This window comes from Parasteatoda tepidariorum, chromosome 10 (assembly GCF_043381705.1).
Source record: "Parasteatoda tepidariorum isolate YZ-2023 chromosome 10, CAS_Ptep_4.0, whole genome shotgun sequence".
NCBI lineage: Eukaryota > Metazoa > Arthropoda > Arachnida > Araneae > Theridiidae > Parasteatoda > Parasteatoda tepidariorum.
The window spans coordinates 35,255,445-35,277,450 of record NC_092213.1 but is presented as its reverse complement, the minus strand read 5'-3'; the positions used below and the strand labels follow the sequence as shown (position 1 = coordinate 35,277,450).

At 28.9% G+C, this 22,006-nt stretch overlaps 2 protein-coding genes across 2 annotated transcripts in view; one reads left to right on the top strand and one right to left on the bottom strand.

Annotated features, from left to right (window-relative positions):
- Window positions 1-11,276, top strand: part of LOC107447953 (uncharacterized) — a 28,744-nt gene extending 17,468 nt beyond the window's left edge. The window contains exons 7-9 of the mRNA XM_043044280.2: window positions 970-1,262; window positions 2,443-2,595; window positions 5,641-11,276. Coding sequence (XP_042900214.1) covers window positions 970-1,262; window positions 2,443-2,595; window positions 5,641-5,853 — 659 coding nt within the window. The 3' untranslated portion in view covers window positions 5,854-11,276. The remainder of the gene's footprint in view (window positions 1-969; window positions 1,263-2,442; window positions 2,596-5,640) is intronic.
- Window positions 11,277-14,170: 2,894 nt separating this feature from the next.
- Window positions 14,171-21,648, bottom strand: LOC107447984 (ribosomal protein L23; the record flags this gene model as incomplete). The annotated part of the gene is given in 5 exon segments (XM_016063048.3): window positions 14,171-14,310; window positions 16,769-16,882; window positions 17,950-18,078; window positions 21,223-21,306; window positions 21,554-21,648. Coding segments are annotated over 5 exon segments (423 nt in total). The 3' UTR covers window positions 14,171-14,227.
- Window positions 21,649-22,006: the final 358 nt, after the last annotated feature.

Genomic DNA, 22,006 nt, shown 5'->3' with positions numbered 1-22,006 from the left:
CTAAAACAAAGAAAAATTGGAAAGGTTAACTGTTTGAAATAGTGATAAATCAAGACCCATAAGATTTTGAAGTAAGCAAATAAATAAAACTAAAAATGTTTAAAATTTTTTAGATATATGTAGTTTTTATTTTTTTTTATTTTTAATTGAAATATTATTGCTAACTATCTAGCAACAATTTGTAATAAAATTAACTTTTTTCTACAAAATGAATTAAGTTAATGTAAATTACATACTACATAAAGCAAATAAAAAAAATAATTTATTTAAAAAATGAAATAATTAAAATTATTTATCTCAGGGATGGAGGGTCATCTTGGGCCCTGGAACTCTAATTGTTGTGTTTAAAACTTTTCTTATTGACCTCTACAGTGGTGTTACTGAGATAACTAGCTGGCTGGTTACATTTTGTATTTTCCATCAAAAACTATAAGGAATATTTAAATTTTTTTCAAGCACATAATTACATTATTCTGTGCGCATTAAATTTGTATTGTAAATACCATATTTTTGAAAAATTAAATTAAAAGTAATTCTTTTGTAATTTTGTAAAAGCTATTGGCATTTATTCTATTTTCCATTCCATTCCGGTTCCTAGAAATGTTTAAATTTTGTAGATCCCTGAATATTTTATGCCTTGATTACTTCACATATTTAAAATGCACAATTTAGTAATTTCCAAGTAGAAGTTCTAATATCAAGTCTCTGGCAATATTCTCATCTTATCTTTTGCAAAGGGAATAACTTCTTGGTTTAGAATGTTTTTATAATTTATAACATGTTTTATAATTAAGCAATTTTTTTAAATTTTTATCTTTAACAGTTTATTATTATCTTTAACAGTTATGGATTACACAGCTGCATGGATTGCATGTAGCTGTGCAATCCATGTTGTTGCAGAGCTAAATCTTAAATTTACTTCGGAATTATCTCTCTAGTTTGTGATTTGTTGTAATTTTTATTGCATAGGTGATAGAGTAAAATCCATGACTCCTCCCCCTATCAAGTCTTTTGATAGTAGTGATAAAAGAAAAATTGCTCAATCTAATGATTCAGAGAGAGAAGGCTACAAGTTTTTAAACCTAATTGACATCGAAAAGGAGAAAATTGAGTTGGAAGTTAAGAAATTGGAGGTAGAACTAAAGAACAATCCAAGCATCCCAGAGGAAGCATCTGGGAAGATTCGTGCTGCTTGTGGAAAAGCCAATTTACTCATGACGCAAAAGTTTGAACAGTTTAGAGGACTTTGTTGGAAGAATATAGTAAGCATGAGAATTTTTTATTTATTTGAGACTTGGTCTTTATATTTTAAACTAAATTCTATGGTGTAGCAGCCCATGGAGAGTTAGGCCTACTGTGTCCATCCCAGTTTTCTTGACTTTGGGTTCTATTGGGACTTTGGTTCTTTGGGTTCTATAGTGCAGGAGCAGATGTTGGGGTTGGATGGTCAGGCAAACATGGAACCCCAAGTCCCCAAACATGCTTGGTATTAATTTAGCGACTTATTAATGAGATGAGTTAACCTTGCCCGGCCCAAGGATATAATCCCAGACTTGTGACACGTTAGCACGAAGCGCTACCTTATTTATATTTTAAATGAGGATTATTTTGCAGTTAATTGTATTTTTGCATTTAATTTTTTTTAAAAATCCTATTAAAGCTCTAGTTCAAATTTAAAATTTGGCTCTTAAACTTATCACTTAATAATCTCTAAATATTTATATTTGATAGGAAATTTATACTCCTAAGGAAGTTGAAGTGAAATATGTAAAGGTTGGAGAATAAAGTGTTCAGTCACATGTATAGCAAATATCACGATCAGAGGAAAACTGTCATGCAATCAGCTGAACTATACTTACTGAATTAGTTTTTGAGAAGCTAAATTGATGAGATTAATTTTTTTCTTAATGACTTGGTTGATTACATTAGAACAGAAAGACTAAATCATAATCAAAATGTACTCTTGTCTGAATGTTCAATTTTTTGTAGCTGAACTATTTTTATTTTATACTTTCACATTATTATATACTTGACAGTAAAAATTTCATTAGCTTTGCAATCAAATGGGGGTAAAAAAAGCAGAACTGCTTAAGATAATCACTCTCAAAAAAGATATACTGTTAGTTTCGAAAATAATTTTATACTTCCTGTAAACACATACTATGCTAATATAGAAAATATAATATCTTAATATAAATATTAAAACAAAATTCCATATTTGAAAATGTACTAAATTTGATAGTCCTAAATTTTGATGTACTTAGACAAGCGCTCAATTCAGCCAGATCCTGACAACATGTAACAAACTCTTTTTCGTGACCAATATATTATGCTGTTATGTACTAAAATTAGTTCTATAAGTAACACAATCATATATTTCTCTATTTTTTTTTTTTATTTGTGTCTTTTAAGAAAATTCGAATTTTTTTTCATCTTCATTAGGAAGAAATTCCCGGTGTGCCTTTCTATACAACTGCCTCAGATCTTGCTGGATTTTGGGATTTAGTATTGCTTCAAGTTGATGACATAACTTCTACTTTCAAAGATATTGAAGCAATGAAAAACAATGGTTGGAAAGAAATAGTATCTGAAAAGGCAAGTTAGAATTTTCTACTTCAAACTTTGCTTTTTGTCCTTCCAAATTAGCTGAAACTATTTCAACATCCATTAATGCTTTTATTACGTAACTTTTTTATTCAAGCATATAAACATTTTTATATTTGTTGAATTGTAATGTTGATTAAAATATATTTTGTGTCCCAAGGTTCTTTCTTATCCAAGGCAAAAAATTTTTTTAAAATTTTATGAATTCTCCATTAAAATCTTAATTTAAATGTTTTGTATTAAGTGCGCATAGGTGTTATGATTAGGGCTGCAAGTTTGTCGTGGGAAAAAACCCCCCATATTCGCGGAAAAATCACGGGAAAGTTTGAAAATTACACTAATTCAAAAAAAAAAATTTATGATATAAATGATGCAACAGACAGAAATTGCGCAAATAATAAAGAAAGCTTAAAAATACACAACAAACGTATTTCTTTGAATTTCAAGCAATGTTAATATTTTTATTTAAATGAACAGAATTTTGGTACAAAGTATTGTACATTGTCAGATTATTCTCCTAAATTTTGATGTACTTAGACAAGCGCTCAAGTTTGGCTGCAAGGATTAGGGCTGCAAGTTTGTCGTGGGAAAAAACCCCCCAAATTCGCGGAAAAATCACGGGAAAGTTTGAAAATTACACTAATTCAAAAAAAAATTTTTATGATATAAATGATGCAACAGACAGAAATTGCGCAAATAATAAAGAAAGCTTAAAAATACACAACAAAAGTATTTCTTTGAATTTCAAGCAATGTTAATATTTTTATTTAAATGAACAGAATTTTGGTACAAAGTATTGTACATTGTCAGATTATTCTCATTTATCCTTCGTCTTTCATCACTTAATACCTTTTTATACTTAGAAAACGATCTTTCTGACTCAACGCTGTTTTTAGGCACCGACAAACTTCGAATTGCCACTTTTGCCAATTTTGTAGCGTTCGGTCTTTGATTTCCAAAACTCAATCAATTTTCCTTGACCGTTGCTTTATAAGAAGTAATTGCTGTGAAAACTCAAACATTCTACATTCAAACTACTAGTTACTAGTCCCCCCCCTTCATCTAAGAAACTGATCCATATGTAAGAAATCACAAGAAGCTGCCTAGGAAAAATTAATTGGATATGTAGAAAGGCAGTAGAAATTTCATTGCCCAGTGCAATAACATGTATAGCAATTTTTCTGTCAAAGATTTGATTTATAGCATTTTCCTTCTTTTGTGATTCCAATTTCTTTTGTACTCGTACAGACTTCAGGAAGGTAATTGCCCTCCCTAAGTGTAGAAAGACCACCTTAGTTGACAAGATTGTGATTATCTCTTATCTCTGAACTATTTTCATGTCATTTTGCTATTGATTCACTCCCCTAAATATCTAATCAATTTTACATGTTCAATTTAAGGTTCAGGGAAATAAAAAATTCTGTTTAATAAAAATAATAAATGAAAAAAAAAATCAAATTTTAAGCAATTTTCGCGCAAGTCAGGGCATATTGAGAAATTTGCGGATTTTAGGAAAAAAGATGACAATTTCGCAGAAATTCACGCCGCGACAAACCTGCAGCCCTAGTTATGATATATGTATATTTTTTTGTTTATTTCTTTAAAGTTACACCTAGTTGCTTTTGTTGACAAAGTTAAAGTAGTTTAATTCAAATTCCATAGTAAGTGTGAAATAATTTCAATTGTTTTGAGCTTTCTTATTATATAATGAAAACTTGTAATCAAACATTTCATAGTCATACATAGCACACTATAGAAGTTATTAATTTTTTTTTTTTTTTTGCAGTGTTGTAAAGAAAACAAATGTTTGAATTGAATGAATTTTTTTTGTTGTTAAAATTAAGACAAAAGTACCTGATGAACCTAATAATGAATTGTATTATATGCAATTCTTTTTGAAGAAAACTCATTTTCTAAAATAGATTGATTTGAATGTTTTAATTTTTTTCTTATAAATTAATTTAAAATTTGTTAATTTTAAATTTTGTTTAAAAAAAAGAAAATTTTTATTTTCTGATTTTTTTTTCAAAATTTTTTCCTTAACCAAATCATTGAATAAGTATTTATGTTTTTAAGTACAATTTGATAGTTGTTTTGGGGCAAAAAGGTATGAAACAAAAAATATATCAATCAACAGACCAGGATATAAGCACTGGGTAAAATTAAACATACCCAAAATTTTTATTGTGATTTTTGAGTCTCACTTCAGGTGGAATTTTATTTTCCAAATTGCGTATTTGTCAAGGCTTGATACATCTCAAGATTTTTACATGCAGTGCAGGCATGTCAGTTTTAAAATACATGCCCCAGTAAATGTTATTTGCTCAGGCATTTTTTTATGCGTATTAATTATATCATATTATATCTAGGTATGATTGTATCTAGTAACATTACATCAACACTTTTATTTTAAGCATACGTTTAAAGTATAATTGTCAAGTGCATGCATTTCAATATGCCTATTTCAAAACAAATGGATCATAGTTTAAAGGTTGCAAGTAATTAAGGTAACTTAAAAATAAACATGACTTGGGGGGATAAAAAATAATAAGCTAACTGTGTTCAATAAATTCTTTTTTTCCTCTCCTGCTTTGGTATTGTTTGTCACACCCAGGGTTGGCTTTTTGCCGGCAGAAACTGGTTATAACCGGTAAAAACTAGCAGAAACTAAAAAAACGTCTATATTAGTTCTAGTAATTACTTAATGACATTTTGTTTAATTAAACTGAAAAATATAACTCCATGTAATTGTAACAAACTTTTTTAATTCATTGTTTGTAAAGATATATTATTTTGTTTATATTAAATATAAAGAGTGCAGTATATCAAATATTTATATAAAATAAAGAATAAAGTAATGTAATAATAAATATAAATACTAGATTTTAGTTTATTATATTAAACTCTGAAATTCAGTAATTATTATCATTCAACTCTTAACATAACTGACAGTTTTAAACCGTATTTCTGATTAAATATTTTCATTTTCTTAAGTATTACTGATAAATAAATTTAGATTGTGTTTCTATTTTACAGCCTGCAACATCGCAACCTAAGTTCCGACATTCTGTGGCAAATGCTGTATCTAGGTCGAATCCTACTACTCCTAAGCGATCTGCTAAATCTTCAGAATTAATGAAAGCAAGGGAGGAAGCTCGTAAGCAATTACTAGCTGCGAAAAAGAAAGGCCGTCAGCAAGCTGTTGCAAATGATGATGAAATAGCCATTTTTGCCCCTGCTCCTAGTTAATACAGAGACTTGGAAATGCGTAACTTTTTTGACTTGTGATATCGGATATTGATGATCTTAATAGTTAGATGATTAGGCTCAATAATACTCAATTTTAAAATTACTCCATTAGTAATAATTATTATTTTTGCTATGGTACGTTTTTGACAATGAATAAATTTATTTTGCATATCTTATGTTTATGAAGTGATATTGAGAATGTATTGTTTTCGTGTGTATTTACTTTTGAGTGTATTTTTAATTATTTTCAGAGTTGTAATTTTTCTTTTTCGTATTTTCATTTGTGTGTGTGTGTTTTTTTTTTTTTAAATATGGTTATATCCTATTATATTTGAGATTAAAATTTTGATTATATTGTTAGTCAAAATTGTCACTTATAAAATTTTAGCAAGCAGTTTTCCTTATACAGATTTTACAAAATATGATTAATACTTTTAGATAAATTTTTTTATTACTGTTTATATCATTCTTTTAAATTATAATCCAACATTATTTTAAAATTAAATGTGTATGATAAGTTAAAATCACACATCCTATAATCAACTGTATACAAATGAAACTTAATAAATGTTAAATAAGCTTATTCAGTCTTTCACTGAGTTGCATAAAATAGTTGTCTTAAATTAAACTGGTATAATAAATTATAGAAAATAACTTGTTGAGGCTTAAATAGTGATTTCGAAAATAAACTATTTTTCAAATTTAATGAAGGAAATTTTTCAAAGGGTATAATAAATTCAAATTTATACTGCATATAGCTGTATTAGCCTTAAGAATAGTATGCAGCATAAATTTGAAGTTAGAAATTGCTCATTGCAGTTTATTAATAATAAAATGGTTTTTCAAATTATTATTTCATGCAATGCACTTAGTGTACTCATTAATTTTGCTGTAAAATTTCTATTATTTGCACAAAATGTAAGGATCTAAATTAATGTATTTAAATCTTGTAAATCTAAAATCCCAGATTTTCCTCTGACACTAAATATTTGGAATTAGTGTTATAAATATCTCTAATTCTTATTGTGTGCATTTGAGGAGAACTCCAGACGCTAAAAGGCTAGGTCTGTCTGCTGCTATTGTAACAAGCGAGACCATATTTCTGTATAGAAGCATGGAATTTATCTGTCGACACTTTGTATTACAAAATTGGAATTCATTTAAATGCTATAAGTGTTTGAAATAGGTTTTTAAGTATTTCATGTAATACATTCCATGCACAGTTATTAAATTTACCTGAAGGATTCCTACTGTTAAGAATAATAAAATAATAAGAGGACATCTTGAAATTCTCTATTAAGCTTTATTTTTCAAAGTATTAAAAAATTATCATCACTTTCTCTCCCATTAAATGTCTATTTTACTCTTTGACAAATTTTTTTTTAATTTTTAATATTTAGTGTTTTGAATTTTTCATAAAATTTTCAATTTGGTACTTACACTGCATAAAATTTTAATTAATGTTAAACATTTACTACTTTGTTTAATAGCTAGTTGAAAGTGTTAATGGATCAATACAAAACTTTTAAAAATGATCAAAATAGAAAGCTGAGAGTTTAGGATTAGTTACAGTGACAGACTATTTCCGATAGTATATTTTGTTTTGTTTCAATGCTGTATGGAAATAATATTAGTGGTGCATGAAGGATTAGAATTAATACAGTTTATTGTCTGAGTAAAGAAGTGTTACAGCCTCAACAATTTATTTTATTACTTCCTTTTTTTTCTCCTTCCAATCTATTCTGTACAAGCATGCAATTATGAAATCATTTTTGATATTTCTTAAAATAATTATCAAAATACATATTATGTTTAATTGTATCATTGAAAAAAAATCTTTTTTCATGCATGGTTATGTTTGAAGCGCTTACAGGAAATATGTTAAATGACATTTTTCTGAACTTGGAAACATGATTAAGTTCATTGTATTATTTGGCTTATTTAATTAGAAAAAAGAAATATTTATGTAATTTATATTTGAGCATATAACTATTGAACATTAATTTATTTTTTCAAAGCCTCAAAAAAAGCATTTTGCAAGCAATATTCTGAATTTGAAAATTGGATATAGTTTGGTTTATTAGTTTACTTTCTTAGTGTTAAGATTTAACTTATTTAAGAACTTGTCTTTCAAATCCTTAGATTTTTAAGTGAAAAGGCATTTTTTCAAACTTGTTAAGCTTCGTGGTGTATATTCTTCTGAATTTAAATTTGATATTATCAGCAGCATTATTTTGCTTATTTGTGTTTGAAACATTTAACTTAATAACCTGTTTGGCATGGAAAAAGTTTAGTAAACAATTTTCTAAAATGAATAAGCAAGATACAGTCGCTAAGTTTAAATGTTCAGAATAATTAACTTATTTAAAATCATGTTAAGTATAGAATGTTAAATTGTTATTCCAAATCCTTAAATAAGACAGCTTTTAAGGGGGACAAAAATTACCGAACATTTTTCTTATGTTCTATTTTCTGAACTGTATTATTATTTAGCTAATTTGAATATTAGAAATGTTTATTCGAGAACACACAAAGTATAGAACATCTATTTAATCTACCAAATAAAGTAATTCTTTTTTTTTTATGGAAAATTGAATTTTTTATATAATTTTCTGATATTTCTATAAACTTTCTCAAATTAATTTATCATAGTATCCCATTCAACATACAAGAAAATGTCAATATTTAAAATTTTAGTATATTTGTTTTCTGCTTCATTTACAGTTTTAGTGTGAAAAATGGTTGAAGGCAAATTATTGAAACTATTAATTTAAAAAATTACATGATAAAAATAAAGTAAATATATTTAAATAAAGACTTTCACTAGTTTTGTATTTCACTAAGAACAATATTCAAAAGAAAAAAAAGTTTTGTAAATGAAACAAAAATTGGCCTCAAAGCTTCATGAAATTTTTAATGATAAGTTAAGAATTTTAATGGAAATTCATACTCATTTTAACTTGACATGTTATTATACATCACCCAAAACGAGGTTAAATGGAGAAATAGCTTTAGTAGTGTGATTTGAGCAGAGTAAACAAACTTGAAATAATGGCTGTTTCATAACAAATAAACAGGGAAGACTGCAATTTTTTTGTTGACTCACAATACAAGTTACATTTGACTCCTAACAAATTTTATTTCTTCTCATGCTAATTAAGTACTCACCTCTTTTTACTAATGAGGTAATTTAAAATGTGTATATTCCTTGCTTAATGTATATTTGGTTTTCTGGTTTATGAAAGTTATGTAAATACACGTGGTTTTTTAATTAATTCTGATGGCTTTTATAATTGTTTATTCTGAAATTTTCTATAGCTTTTAATTGTATATATACTGCAATATCTTGATTCCTTCCTACTTTTTAGAAATTAGACTTTCATAGTTGTAAAGTAATGCAGCTTTAAAATTTCAGCAAATTTCTTTCTTCTGAATAATTTGTAGTGATGTAGTTTTAACTTTTAGGAGACTAGTGCAATTATGCCGTGCACAGTAGGGCATTTTTTCCCCTCAAATTAAGTGGATAGATTTTTTTAAAAAAAAAAATAAAAACGAATGCTTGCTTAAATATTTGTTTATTTTTATGTTAATTCCCTGCAAGTTTTCTGTCTAGATAAATATTGCAATTAATTAGATTTAACAGTTTCAATAATTTTAAATAAAAGTGTTGTGAATTAATTAAGTTAGCAACTTGTTAATAGTAATTCGTTTTTGTCAGAGTATAATAAAATATGATTCATAATATAGAATAAGATAATTTTGAATTAATTAGTGTAATTGAGCAATTTAAAAATTTAGGATCATTTATTGAATTTAAATTCCCCATAACGTCAGCTTATTTATAAATTATTTCTCCATTCAGGAATTTCCATTTTAAATAAATTATTTTCTTCACAATCCTGCCTAGACTTTTATTAAAATGTAACAATGAATGTGATATGGTAACGACATAATATAGGTATTATCACAAAAACTTGACAATCTTGTATCTATGCAAATCAAATTATATTTGACTCTAAGAGTTAACATAATGTAATATTAAATGCCACAGTTTATTATTATTCTAATTTTTATCTATATGGTATTTATTTTTTTTTATTTAAAATGCAAACTTGATGACAGATTGTCTTTTAATGTAGCAATTTTTTTTAAAATAGCAGTTGAGCATCACATATTTTCTTTATTTATATTAAATAAATTTAAAATCTAAGTATCAAAAGCAAATATTGATCACCACTTCATTTATTGATAAGAACTGAACTAAAATGAGAAAAAATGATACTCAATTCTTAACTCTCAATATATAATATCATTATTTGAATGCATTAAAATTTATTATGAAGTAAAGTGAGTAGGCAGCAAATTTATTTCACTCAATTTTACATAATTGGTACAGCAATATAAATGGAGTATATTGGATCACTTAACCTACTAAAGGTGCCATGACAAAATATTCTTGTGACTTGTTAACTCGAAGAAAGGAGCTTTTTTGGAAGAGGGAACACCTCTAGCACTATTTCTAAAAGGTACATATTTGAATTGTTTAAAAAGAAAAGAACTAAAATGACTAGCTGACATATGCTGTTTGATCTTATAATTTATTTTTCCTTTTTTGTCCTACTGTGCCAAGCAATATGAAAGTGTTTAAATAATTTCCTCAAGCGGGTAGTTATTATTAATCACCAATGATAACCTCACCTTAGACTGATAAGTTTATTTGAATCAATTGAGCATCACTTAACTTGGCAGTATTGTAGCTGTTGATTTTAAATAATTATGGTCAAAAATATGCATTACAGAGACAAATTGCAGATGAAGGTTTAGAACGTAATTTTAGTTTTTAAGACCAAAGTAATATTTACAGCAATTTCCATTTTAAATATTTGCAATTATAGAAAAGTAAAATCTAAAATAAAAATTTTCTTGATGTTAAAACATTAATCTACTTATTTTGTGAACTGAAATATTATTAAAACACTTTGTTTAATGATAGAAACTGAACTGGAATTTCAATTATTGGTGATAAAGTATATTAATTTTTGTATTTTATGTATATGTAAATTAGTCCTAATCATTAAAGTGAGAACAATTTATCACTTACTACAAAATTAATGTGTTAGAGTTATTAACATTTTTCTGTTCTTAATTTCAACTAATACAAAGACCATACATACAGATGCTATTTGAATATTATTTAACACTGCCAAGTTAAGTTAATGCCTGGTGTAGTAAAGAAAAAATCAGAGCTTAACTGTATTTGAATATGCAATTCATGAAATATGCCATTCAACTTGAATGTAAAACTGATGAGATTTTTATACCGTCATGGTTCCAAATAATTCATATATGAATTTCATCTAAATGCTCATCTTACATGTCTTTTTCCTTTCACAAATTTTGCCAAAATAAAATTTAAATAACTACTTTGATTCATTATTTTTTAACATACATTTTATTTACAGAAGAAGACGTTAACGCAAAATTAAATCAAGTATGTGATGTCAGAGAAGTATATGTGTTAGAATAGAAATCTGTTCTCAATCTCCCACAATTTCTGATCTTTAAAGCTAGGAGGTTGTCCCATAAAGAGATGTTTTTTTTTCCGCCAGAGATGAATAACCATACTTGTTGCGGCAAATATTAACATTTTAGTAGTAGTCAGAAAAACTACATCCTTAGTTTAAAATATAGCCACTTCTACACTGATTTTCAGGGTGCATAGTTGTTAAAATCAATCCTGATCACCTTATACCTATCTACCACTGTTGTATATATTTTTATTTACTTAGTTTCCCCTCATTAAAAATAATCTAGGTATGAGATTTTTGTTTAGCACAATGTCCTGATCTATATTGTAAAACCCACAGCCTACTTTAGGAGCACTCAACCTTCCCCCAAGAGCCACTTGCACAGTACATTAAATAACAAAGGGCCATACGCAAGATTGGACATCATTGAGGGTAAATACTGTTTGTCTAAGATAGAAATGAAATGAGGTATGATAATTTCAAGTAGGGGTACTGGTTTCAGCGAAAGAAGAGACCTTGTTCATCGAAGCTACTCTCCCTAAAATGCCCTCTTGTTTCAACAGCACCAGACTACCGCAGACTTAAGTAGCAGTCAGAGTACCTATCTTAGACAAACAGTACATTATTTCTTTTTCAGGGCTCAAAGTTGTCCTTAATTATTATAAATGTTCTGAAATTAATGCAATATCCAAATTTTTGTTGGAAGTTAATTAGCAAGAATAAGCATTTATATAAAAAGAATTTACTAAATTTCAGTTTTGTTACATGCCATGAAATAAGAGTATATAACAAAAAGCCCATAAGCAGAATATTTTCAAATGTTCTGCAACAGGACTTATTAATTTATACAAATGTTCTGCATGCATTTCATTGCGAAAAAAAGTCAACTTTACGTTAAAATACTATATTTTCACTTATTAGGATTATACACAGATACACTGCATTATTTTTTAAACCAAGGCAAACATTCTTGATTTGTTATTTTTTCAATCACTTTTGAAGTACAACTTTTGTTAATGACGAAGATGATAAATTATAAATAAAATACCTATGATATGAAGATCCGAACATTAAAATAAGGGCTGCCTTAAAAATCTTTCGAAGGGACAAGTGCCCAAATGGTGCACCATTTGCAAACACAAACATTCGCTGGCTGTTGTTCCAACAACTTCTTCATCTCCATCAAAAGCATTTGGTCTTTCAGAAACAATTCTGTCAATCGTGGATCCCCACGATTCACAAATTGCTTTTGAAATGGGAATGGAAAATATAAAAGTCATAAACTTTATGAAATTGGAAATCTCGGAATTTAATTCTTTTACGGCTTGATTTAGAAGCTTTCTTGATAAAATAGGTGATCGATTTCTCCTGCTGTCTGCTAAACACTGATACACCCATTTTATAAAAATGTTATAGCCAAAAGCTTATTCTTTAATTTCCTCCTCAGAATGGCAAAGATACGGGAGAGGGAGAATACTGATAAATGTGCTGAAATTTGTGCAGGGTGTCAAATGTTTCTCTTTTAAAGCAACATCACTCCAGGAAAACAGCAAGTGGTCAAAGCTAAAGAGAATTCCATTCAAGATACAAATTGTTCTGCAGGATTTCGTTTGTTCTGCGACGTACGTCACAGCTCATCTCTCTCCAATCACTCTTTACTGCTTTTCAGAATCTACACAAAAATTCCCCCCTTTTTATCAAAAATTTATCTGCATGTATATAAATATAGGGAAGAGAGATTTGTCGTTTTCCGCATAAGTTTACACAAATACAAAAGTTGTACCAAAAAACGCTCACAGGAAACACATTGCACCAGCCGACAAAAAAATAATTAGTTTGATTACAGTGAAACGGGCACGAAATTCTATACAAAAAAAAGGTCAATTGGAAACATGTGTTGCAATAACATCGCAGTTAAATGGAACAATTGCAAAAAAAAGTGTAATTTACAACGAAATCAATGTAAATAAAGTACACCACAAAGTAAGTATTGAAATGAGTTATTTGAAATTCGCATGCTATATTAAAAATAGAAACTTTTAAAACTACAAGGGAGCAAAGAGCAATAACTGCGTGAAAAAAACTTTTACGATGAAATAGGGGCCAAGTGTATATTCGAGCGTGATTCAAAACTTTGTACCATAATAAAAATACAGAATTTTTAAAATACCAAAAAGGGTAGCAATCAAGTCTTCAAAAACTAAAACAGTTAAAATAAGTTCTTGTAGCTTCATGTGACAAAGCAACCAGAGACCCTCCCCCTTTCCCCCCCCTCATGTTTGACAGTACTGAAATCTCTTTCCACCTCTCATAGAAAAAGTATAATCGATTTGTTCATATAGTTTTTAAAAACAGACTGTGTTAAACTCATGACGCAAGCCAATAGCAGTCTTCAACTTTCCCCCTTCCTTTCTAATAATATCACCACTTAGTTAAAAAAAAATTGTCCCCATGAACCAATGAAATTAAAAAAATTGGAAATTTGAGACTAGTTCTTCATTGCTTACATTAAAATAAATCCAACATATCATTAGAAAGTAAAACATGTCACTTTATTTATGAATCTAACCAGGTCAACCTGCTACCCAACCATTGTTCTCTAGATCAGCTAATACTTCAGTCTAGGATTGGAATCCTATACTTCTCACTTAGGATTTACTTGTAGTATTATAATTTAAGGGTAACAAATCTAGTCCTCATAACTTTATTATGCCAAATTCTTACGCGTGCAGGGTTAAATCCCCTCCCATAAAATGAATGTGTCAAAATGTCAAAGTAAAACTAATGTATCCCATTCATAAGTTTTATTCATGGACAGGCTTTTTTTATGATTTTTTCTACAAGTATTATGCTATGCTACTGGCATTTGAAGCTATCCTTGGCCACAAATCTGCACACTCTTTAGCAACAGGACCTGTTATAGCTGAACCTATAATGAGAAATGATACACATTAGTACACACAAGTAACCCTTTAAAGTACTTCTCAAAAACGAAGATTTGTAATAAAAACGATTGTACATCTTTACACGTTTGAACATGTATCAATAATTATTTAGCACTGACTGCAATTTTTTTAAAAAATTATATCATTTTACATTACAGGTTTAAGATGTTATGACACAAAAAGAATTGGTTTGCTTTGAATAATTTAATAGGATGTGAAAGAGGTAGCAAACCACTTTATCAAACAAGGAACTTTATTTTATGACTACTTACGTTCTATTCCGTAGCCTTGTAATTTTGAACCAATCCAGAAGACAAGGAAACTCCTGGATCATTACCCCCAGAGGTATTAATTTGTTGCGGGAACATGGAGGACTTTGAGACTCGACAGATTTAACGTGCATCAGTCACCATTTACTACACGGGGAGTCTTCGGCCGGCGAGGATCGAACCCACGACCTCTTGGATATGGGCCCAGCGCTGGACATTGAAATTAATTATCAACTAACTCACTAAATTAGATTGAATTTAACACTACTCATGTAAAGTATAAAAAGTATTATCAAACAAAGTAACATCGTCGAACGCTTAAAGAAACAACTCAAATTCGAAAGTTGGTATTAAATTTTATAAAAACATCGGGGAAAATAGAAACAAAACGAGCAAAAAGCCGAACATGATTGAACACGTCAAATAGCGCATGTAATTAAAAAAAAAACCACTTAATACAGGGATGAGAGTAGTCAGAAAGTAAAAAAGAGGAAATCCAAAAAACAAAAAAAAGAAAAGAAAAAANAAAAAAAAAAAAAAAAAAAAAAAAAAAAAAACGGAAAATATATATATATAAACAAAAATTTGACAAAAAAGTTCGATTTTTAAACTTGTAAACCATGTGAATATAAATCCCGATACGAGACTTTTAAATCACGTAAATATGAAACTCTACATCGAATTTAAAAAAATGCGAAAACACAAATCATGATTTTTAAATTTTTTGATCACGATGCATAATTTTCACGATGCGATATCACGATGCGATATTACAACCACAAAAACGAATCATGATATTGGATTTTAAGCTCACGTGAATACGAATTGCTACATAGGGCTTTAAAAGCTCGTAAGTACAAATTGCGATATTGATTTTTTAAATCTCGTAAGTAAGAATCGCACTGTACAATATTTAAATCGCCTGAATAAGAATCGCAACGTTCAACTTTTAAATCAGGTAAATATTCGGGCTTGCTAGCCGGTGAACATTCACCTCTCTAAAAATGCTGCTGTCGTTAATCTTGTCAGTCTTTTACATTGTAACTTAATATGATTTCTTCTTTTTTTAATTATTATTAAACTGTTGTGATTATTAATTTTATTGAATCAATTTATTTAATATTATTTAATCTAATCACCACAGATTGGTGACCCTAAATGAATTTAACGCGTAACTTTCTAAATCTTTAATCATCGGCTCAAATTTTATGCCGATTGCTCTGGACCTTAAATANGATTGAATTTTCTGTTTATCTTTGAAAATCGTAAATAAATATAATTATTTTACTTCAATGACTGAATTTAAAAAAAAAACGGGATATTTATTTTAAAAAAAAACGAAACTTTTAGAGAATCGGAGATTTTGATAAAATGGCTGAAATTCGAGAGACAAAAAAATCTCATCCCTGTATAAAGGTCAACCAGTTTTATCCCAAGGAAATGATTTTTAGAGAAACTTCAGAGGGAGGAAAAGGGACTTCAACAATTTCTCTCCGCGGAAAATTAAATTCCTCATAAAACATTTTAACTTGGGCTAAAAAAAATTTCAGCGGAAATTAGCGGGAAAAATGGAAAAATCTGAGAAAAAGCGGAAATCCGCGAATCCGCGGAAGAATCNAAAAAAAAAAAAGCGGAAATCCGCGAATCCGCTGAAGAATCTCATCCCTGTTAATAGCACCTAAAAATGAATAACCCCTGAAAAAAGTCATAATCAAAGGCCATGAAACTGCAATAGAAATGTCACAAATCAAACACATCAAAAAGTGGCAACGCAAGTGTTTGATCTCTGTACTACGATGGAAACGTACTCAACCGAGTCCAATATGAATAAATAAATAATAATAAAAAAACACTGTATCACAAGGTTCATAGGGAGGATAAATTTTTCTGAATTACTTCCTGTATTATATTTATTTTTAACACTAAACCCCCTTTATTTTACATGATTTGAATTACAAAATTGATGTCTTCACTTGTGACTATTTTATGCAATACACTCGAACTTTTGACAGAACAATTCAACATGAAAAAACATTGGAATTGAAACAATGGCCGGATATATAATCAGTTTGATTTTTCTTTTTTTGATAAAATATTTTTAGCAAATTCTTTAAAGCACTTAGTCTAGTTTACAGGACTTCAGTATACAAAGGTGTAGCACTTTTCAACTTACCTTTCATTTCCCCTTTGTTATTTACTATAACACCTGCATTATCTTCAAAATATAAGAACACACCATCCTTCCTCCTATAAGGTTTCCGCTGGCGAATAACCACAGCAGGCATTACTACAAAAGTCAGGATTAAAACCACAATTTGTTACATAGGAACTGACACAAAATATAAGCTATTTGGAACATAATGACACAATTTATTTTTTAAAAAACTAGACACAAAATGCATGCACTTTTGGTTTTTAGAAGCAACCATGGAAATAGTAGTTTATAGTCCCTTTCAGCGTTTCGGCAAAACATGAAACTAGCAATAATTTCCACATCAGAAAATTTTTTGAATGTTTTAATATAGCATTTTATGTGATTTATCCCATAAGCAGAATATTTTCGAATGTTCTGCAACAGGACTTATTAATTATACAAATGTTACGCAAGCATTTCACGGCGTCAAAAAAAGTCAACTTTACGTTAAAATACTATATTTTCATTAATTAAAATGCAGGATCATACACAGATATGCTACATTATTTTTTAAACCAAAGCAAACTTTTCAAATATCATTTAAAAAAAACTTGACTATCTGTATCTTCAATAAGTAACAGCCTTTTTGCAGGAAAACGCTGTCACTTATTCAAGATACAAATTGTTCTGCAGGACCTCGTTTGTTCTGCGACGTGCGCCACAGTTTTAGGCACTTTCTGCTTCTGGGTGATTTATGATGAAAACGTCACCAATTTGTCAAACTTGCGGGAATGGGAATTGCAAGTACGATTTTTAAATACCTTAAAAACGAATTGCAACACTTTACTTTTAAATCAGTTGAATACAAAAATAGATGATTGATATTAAAATCTTCTGAATAAGAATCACGATTTTAGCACATTTCAACGTAGTTACTAATATGTCAAGGCAACTAAGTACCCGCCAAAGCTCCATGTATCATTCAGGGAGAAAATGTTTTTTAAGTCCGACTTCCGTTCGGGCGGATTGGGTTTCTCTAATCCGCCTCCTTAAATCAGGGATGAAAGTGGTGGCTGGCTACCCTGCTGAAAAACCAATAAAAATTCATAAACCCTGCAATAAGCTGGAAAATGCAGCAGAGCACGCAGCTATGCATATAGAAAGCAATAATAAAACAAAGACTATTTAAAAAAAAAAAAAGGAGACTAAACAATACAAACCCTTTTTTCTTAATTCTGGCTTTCCCTTTTTGACTGTTGCTACAATCATATCACCACATCCTGCAGCAGGCAATCTGTTTAATCTACCTTTGATTCCATTTACAGCAATGATATATAGGTTCTTGGCTCCTACGAAGAAAAAAAAAAGTGAATCATATGATACATTCTGCACATTATTATCTTTAATAGAGGCTATTTAAAGCAGTCAGTCAAATTGGGGGCCAACCAAAGAGCTTTGACTGTGCAATGATCATTTTACTGAACAGGCTTTCGAACCATCTCCATAGTTAGATAATATAGACACAGAAACTTGAGGTTACTTTACTACTTATAAAATTTAAAAAAAAAAAAAGCAAACAACTGGAGACTACTATCGCTTTACAACAAAAATAAACTATTACCAGGGGTCTGTCCAGACATTTTGTGAAGGGTCCGTTTTTGTAAAATTGTGAAAAAAAATTACTCGTAATTTGTGAATAACTTAATAAAATAACTGTGAACAACTTAATAAATAAATAATAATGTGGAAATAATTGTGAATAACTTAATAAATAAAATTACTCGTAATTGTAAAGGGTGAACAAGCGTTAAGTCACATTTTTTCAACCAGGGTCCGCTTTTGTGAATTTGTGCAAATAGGGTCCGTAATTGCAAAAAATACTTTTTCAATGAGTTTTTAAATTGTAAAGACATAAAAGATTATGCTCAACACTGCAAAATTATAATTAAAAAAATTAATTTTTAAAAAATAAACAGCAATTGCAGCTACTAAATTAGCGATGCAACATACAAATATTTGGTATTTAGCCTATACTGCTCAACGCAGAATATTAATTTCAGACGATAAAGGAAGAAGCGTCTGCCGCAGACAAAATTTAGTTCATTTACATCTGTCTTTCTCTCCCCCCCACTTCCTGGGAAGGGTTTATTGATTAACAAAACAATAATGAAGATAAACAAATTTGTGAAGGTACGATTAAGAGATAAAATTATTTTGTGAAGGGTCCGTTTTTAAGTTAAAATATTTTGTGAAGAGTTCGTTCTTATGAAAAGATATTTTGTGAAGGGTCCGTTAATGGACTCAAAATTTCTTCTAAACAGACCCCTGATTACAGTGACAGTAGGAAATCTTTCAATGCAGTTTTGTCTGTTGTCAAAAATCAAACACAGTGGCCCAAAGTTTGACACGAAAAGAGTTAAATATGGATATTGTGGAAAAATATTACGGGAGTAAAATGATCATTATTTAATTTATAAATTTTTCTCTAATGTATCATAATTATTCATAAAAATCATTTGGTCTTGAAGAGACCAGTTTTCTTTCAATTATAATTTTTTTTAAAACTGGAAACCAGTCTGCCAGTACTTAAATAAAGTAAAACACTTGATAAATGATAGTTGGTCAAATCATAAAATGGCATTTAACTAAATATGGACATCCAAGATCAATAGTAAACAAACTATATTACATACCAACTACTACTTAGTTCACATTCCGATGCAAAAACACTTAAGTGTCAGTATGCTTATTATTCTTGTTGCATTTCAAAAAAATTAGCACACTGTCCCTTTTTCACAAAAACATCGAGAGAAAACTTAATAAAGTCAAATACTAATAATTCTTATCTCTTAAAGAAATCAATATATCACAGTTCAAAAATCAAAGAGAGAAAACAAATTTCCCTCCATGAATTCAAAATGTATTTTGATGTAGCACCAATGCGGCAACAATACACTAAAAAGAATGCACTGCTGTTTGAATGATGCCTGAATTTATTCTGTCATAACTGAATTGCACCAAAAAGTACATCAGATTAGATTTAGCTTTAAATTGTAAATAATAAATATAAATAAAATTTATCAGACCTCATTCTGATTCTAATTATAGCTACATAAAATTATATACTACATAAAAATATTGCCTAATAATCTGAAAATGTATATTTACAAGTATAAAAAACCTCAACAAATGGAAATATATTAACAGTGCTTTTGTTCTAATAACCTAATAATCATCTGAAAACTTTATAGTTTTATCTTGAGCAGTTGCTTTATTCAGTTACATGTTTTTAGTTTGCATTTAAGCAATAAGAATTGTATATCCTTTGAAAAATCACACTTCAATTTTTTGCACTTTGCAAGTCATTGGAAAAAAAAATTCACAACAATAACTGAAAAAAGGTGATAAAACCATGCACATTTATCTAGAATCAGATGCTTCAAAGAGGGGCTAATTAAATGCAGGTTGTGAGATTAACAGGTTGAAACAATTTTGTATTAAACAAAGCAATATTTAAAAAAATTATGGCAACTTTGTATTGCTTGAAAATACAATGAAAAACGATAGAATTGTTACTAATTGGAATAGAACTTTGTTACTAATTGGAATATGAAGATAGAGGAAGAAAGACACAGAATAAATGTCTCACTAACAAGATTTTGCATAAAGTATTGAAATTTACACTTTAGATTTCTGAAACTCCAAATATGTCAGAAGATAAACAATAAATTTGTAGAAGTAATTCACGCCTGATATAATAATAAAATTCTAGGATCATCACTTCTAAACAACCTTTAAATTGATTCCTTAGACAAACTTATCGTATTCTTAAATATAAAAATATCTTTTAATAATTAAATTATTTCATTTTTAAGTGTTGAAAAAAGTAATTGGTATAGCCTTAAGTATCAACAAAGCACAACTGATGTTGATGTATGAATGATGCTTTAAAACTTGTACTTTGCAAGTCATCGTTTCCACAATTATGCACAATTACACAGATGTATCAAGAACAATTATAATGATTTTAATATACAATATCTGACCAAATGTCACGATTCGTTATTTTGTGTCTGTATTCAGTAGCCAGTACTAAAATCCCATACGTCAATTAAATCCCTTAAGCCAAACTCTGCTATGAAAGATTCATTCTTAAAGATTGAGCGAATCACAATTCTTAAGTGTCTCATATCTTCAATTTATAGTGACATCGTGATCAAAGCAGCAAAAGCAAAGTTCATATTAAGGAGAAAATATATCTGATTTAAAATACATCACTTCACAAGTTACATAAATAATATCTGAACACAAACTTATGAAATAGAATCGGTGAACTATTCCGAATCTCAAAATTAGGAATCTTTAGAAAAAATTTCGAAAGTAACGCATCAAAACAATACTTCTAGATATTAAGATTACAGTGCAGAAGAATAGATATGTAGACGAATATAAAACCATTAATAAATATGAAATATCCAGTTCAACAAGTTTACCTGTGTTATCTGCACAATTAATTACAGCTCCTACTGGTAAACCAAGGGATATACGAAATTTAGCCCCAGAAGTACCACCACGACCTGAAATATAATTTAAATAATGAGAAACGAAAAGGTTTTAAAATAATAGCGAAACGCCATGTATAAAGCCACAATATAGGAAAGAATTAAGCAGGAATTTTAGCTTAGTTTTATAATTATAAATGTATCCTATATAAAAGGTAAATATAATCATATTTCATTTTATTAAAACATAATATATAAATCAGAATACATAAATTACAATATATAGATGATATAGTATTAGATTAATAAGATTGTTACGTACCTCTCTTAGACATATTTACACGATTTTTGTGAGTTTTACAGCAACAAATGCGGGGATGGGAAAATATACACAGTATGGAGGACAGCACCGTTGCCAACGAAAGTTTTCTAAAACAAAAATTTATGAAATATTACTCTTCTAATGCATGCGCGGTGGCCGAAGAGTAAAAAAAGAGTAATTCTCACTACTAAGAATAATTTCCTCAGAAACGGTAGTGAGTTTTCGAGGAACCATTCTTAATGCATGTTCGATCACTGTTCGATGCTGACCGTCGTATTAATTTATCTCTTTCGGTAGGTTATGTGTGCAATATTCTTTCCTCACCAATGAAAAAAATGTGAGTTGTCGGAGAATTTTTAACTGTGACTTTCAAAACATCATTTAGACTTCATTTTTAGGATTCTCCTTATGAACGTTTTAACTTACTTTGATAACATATTTTAAAATATGAAA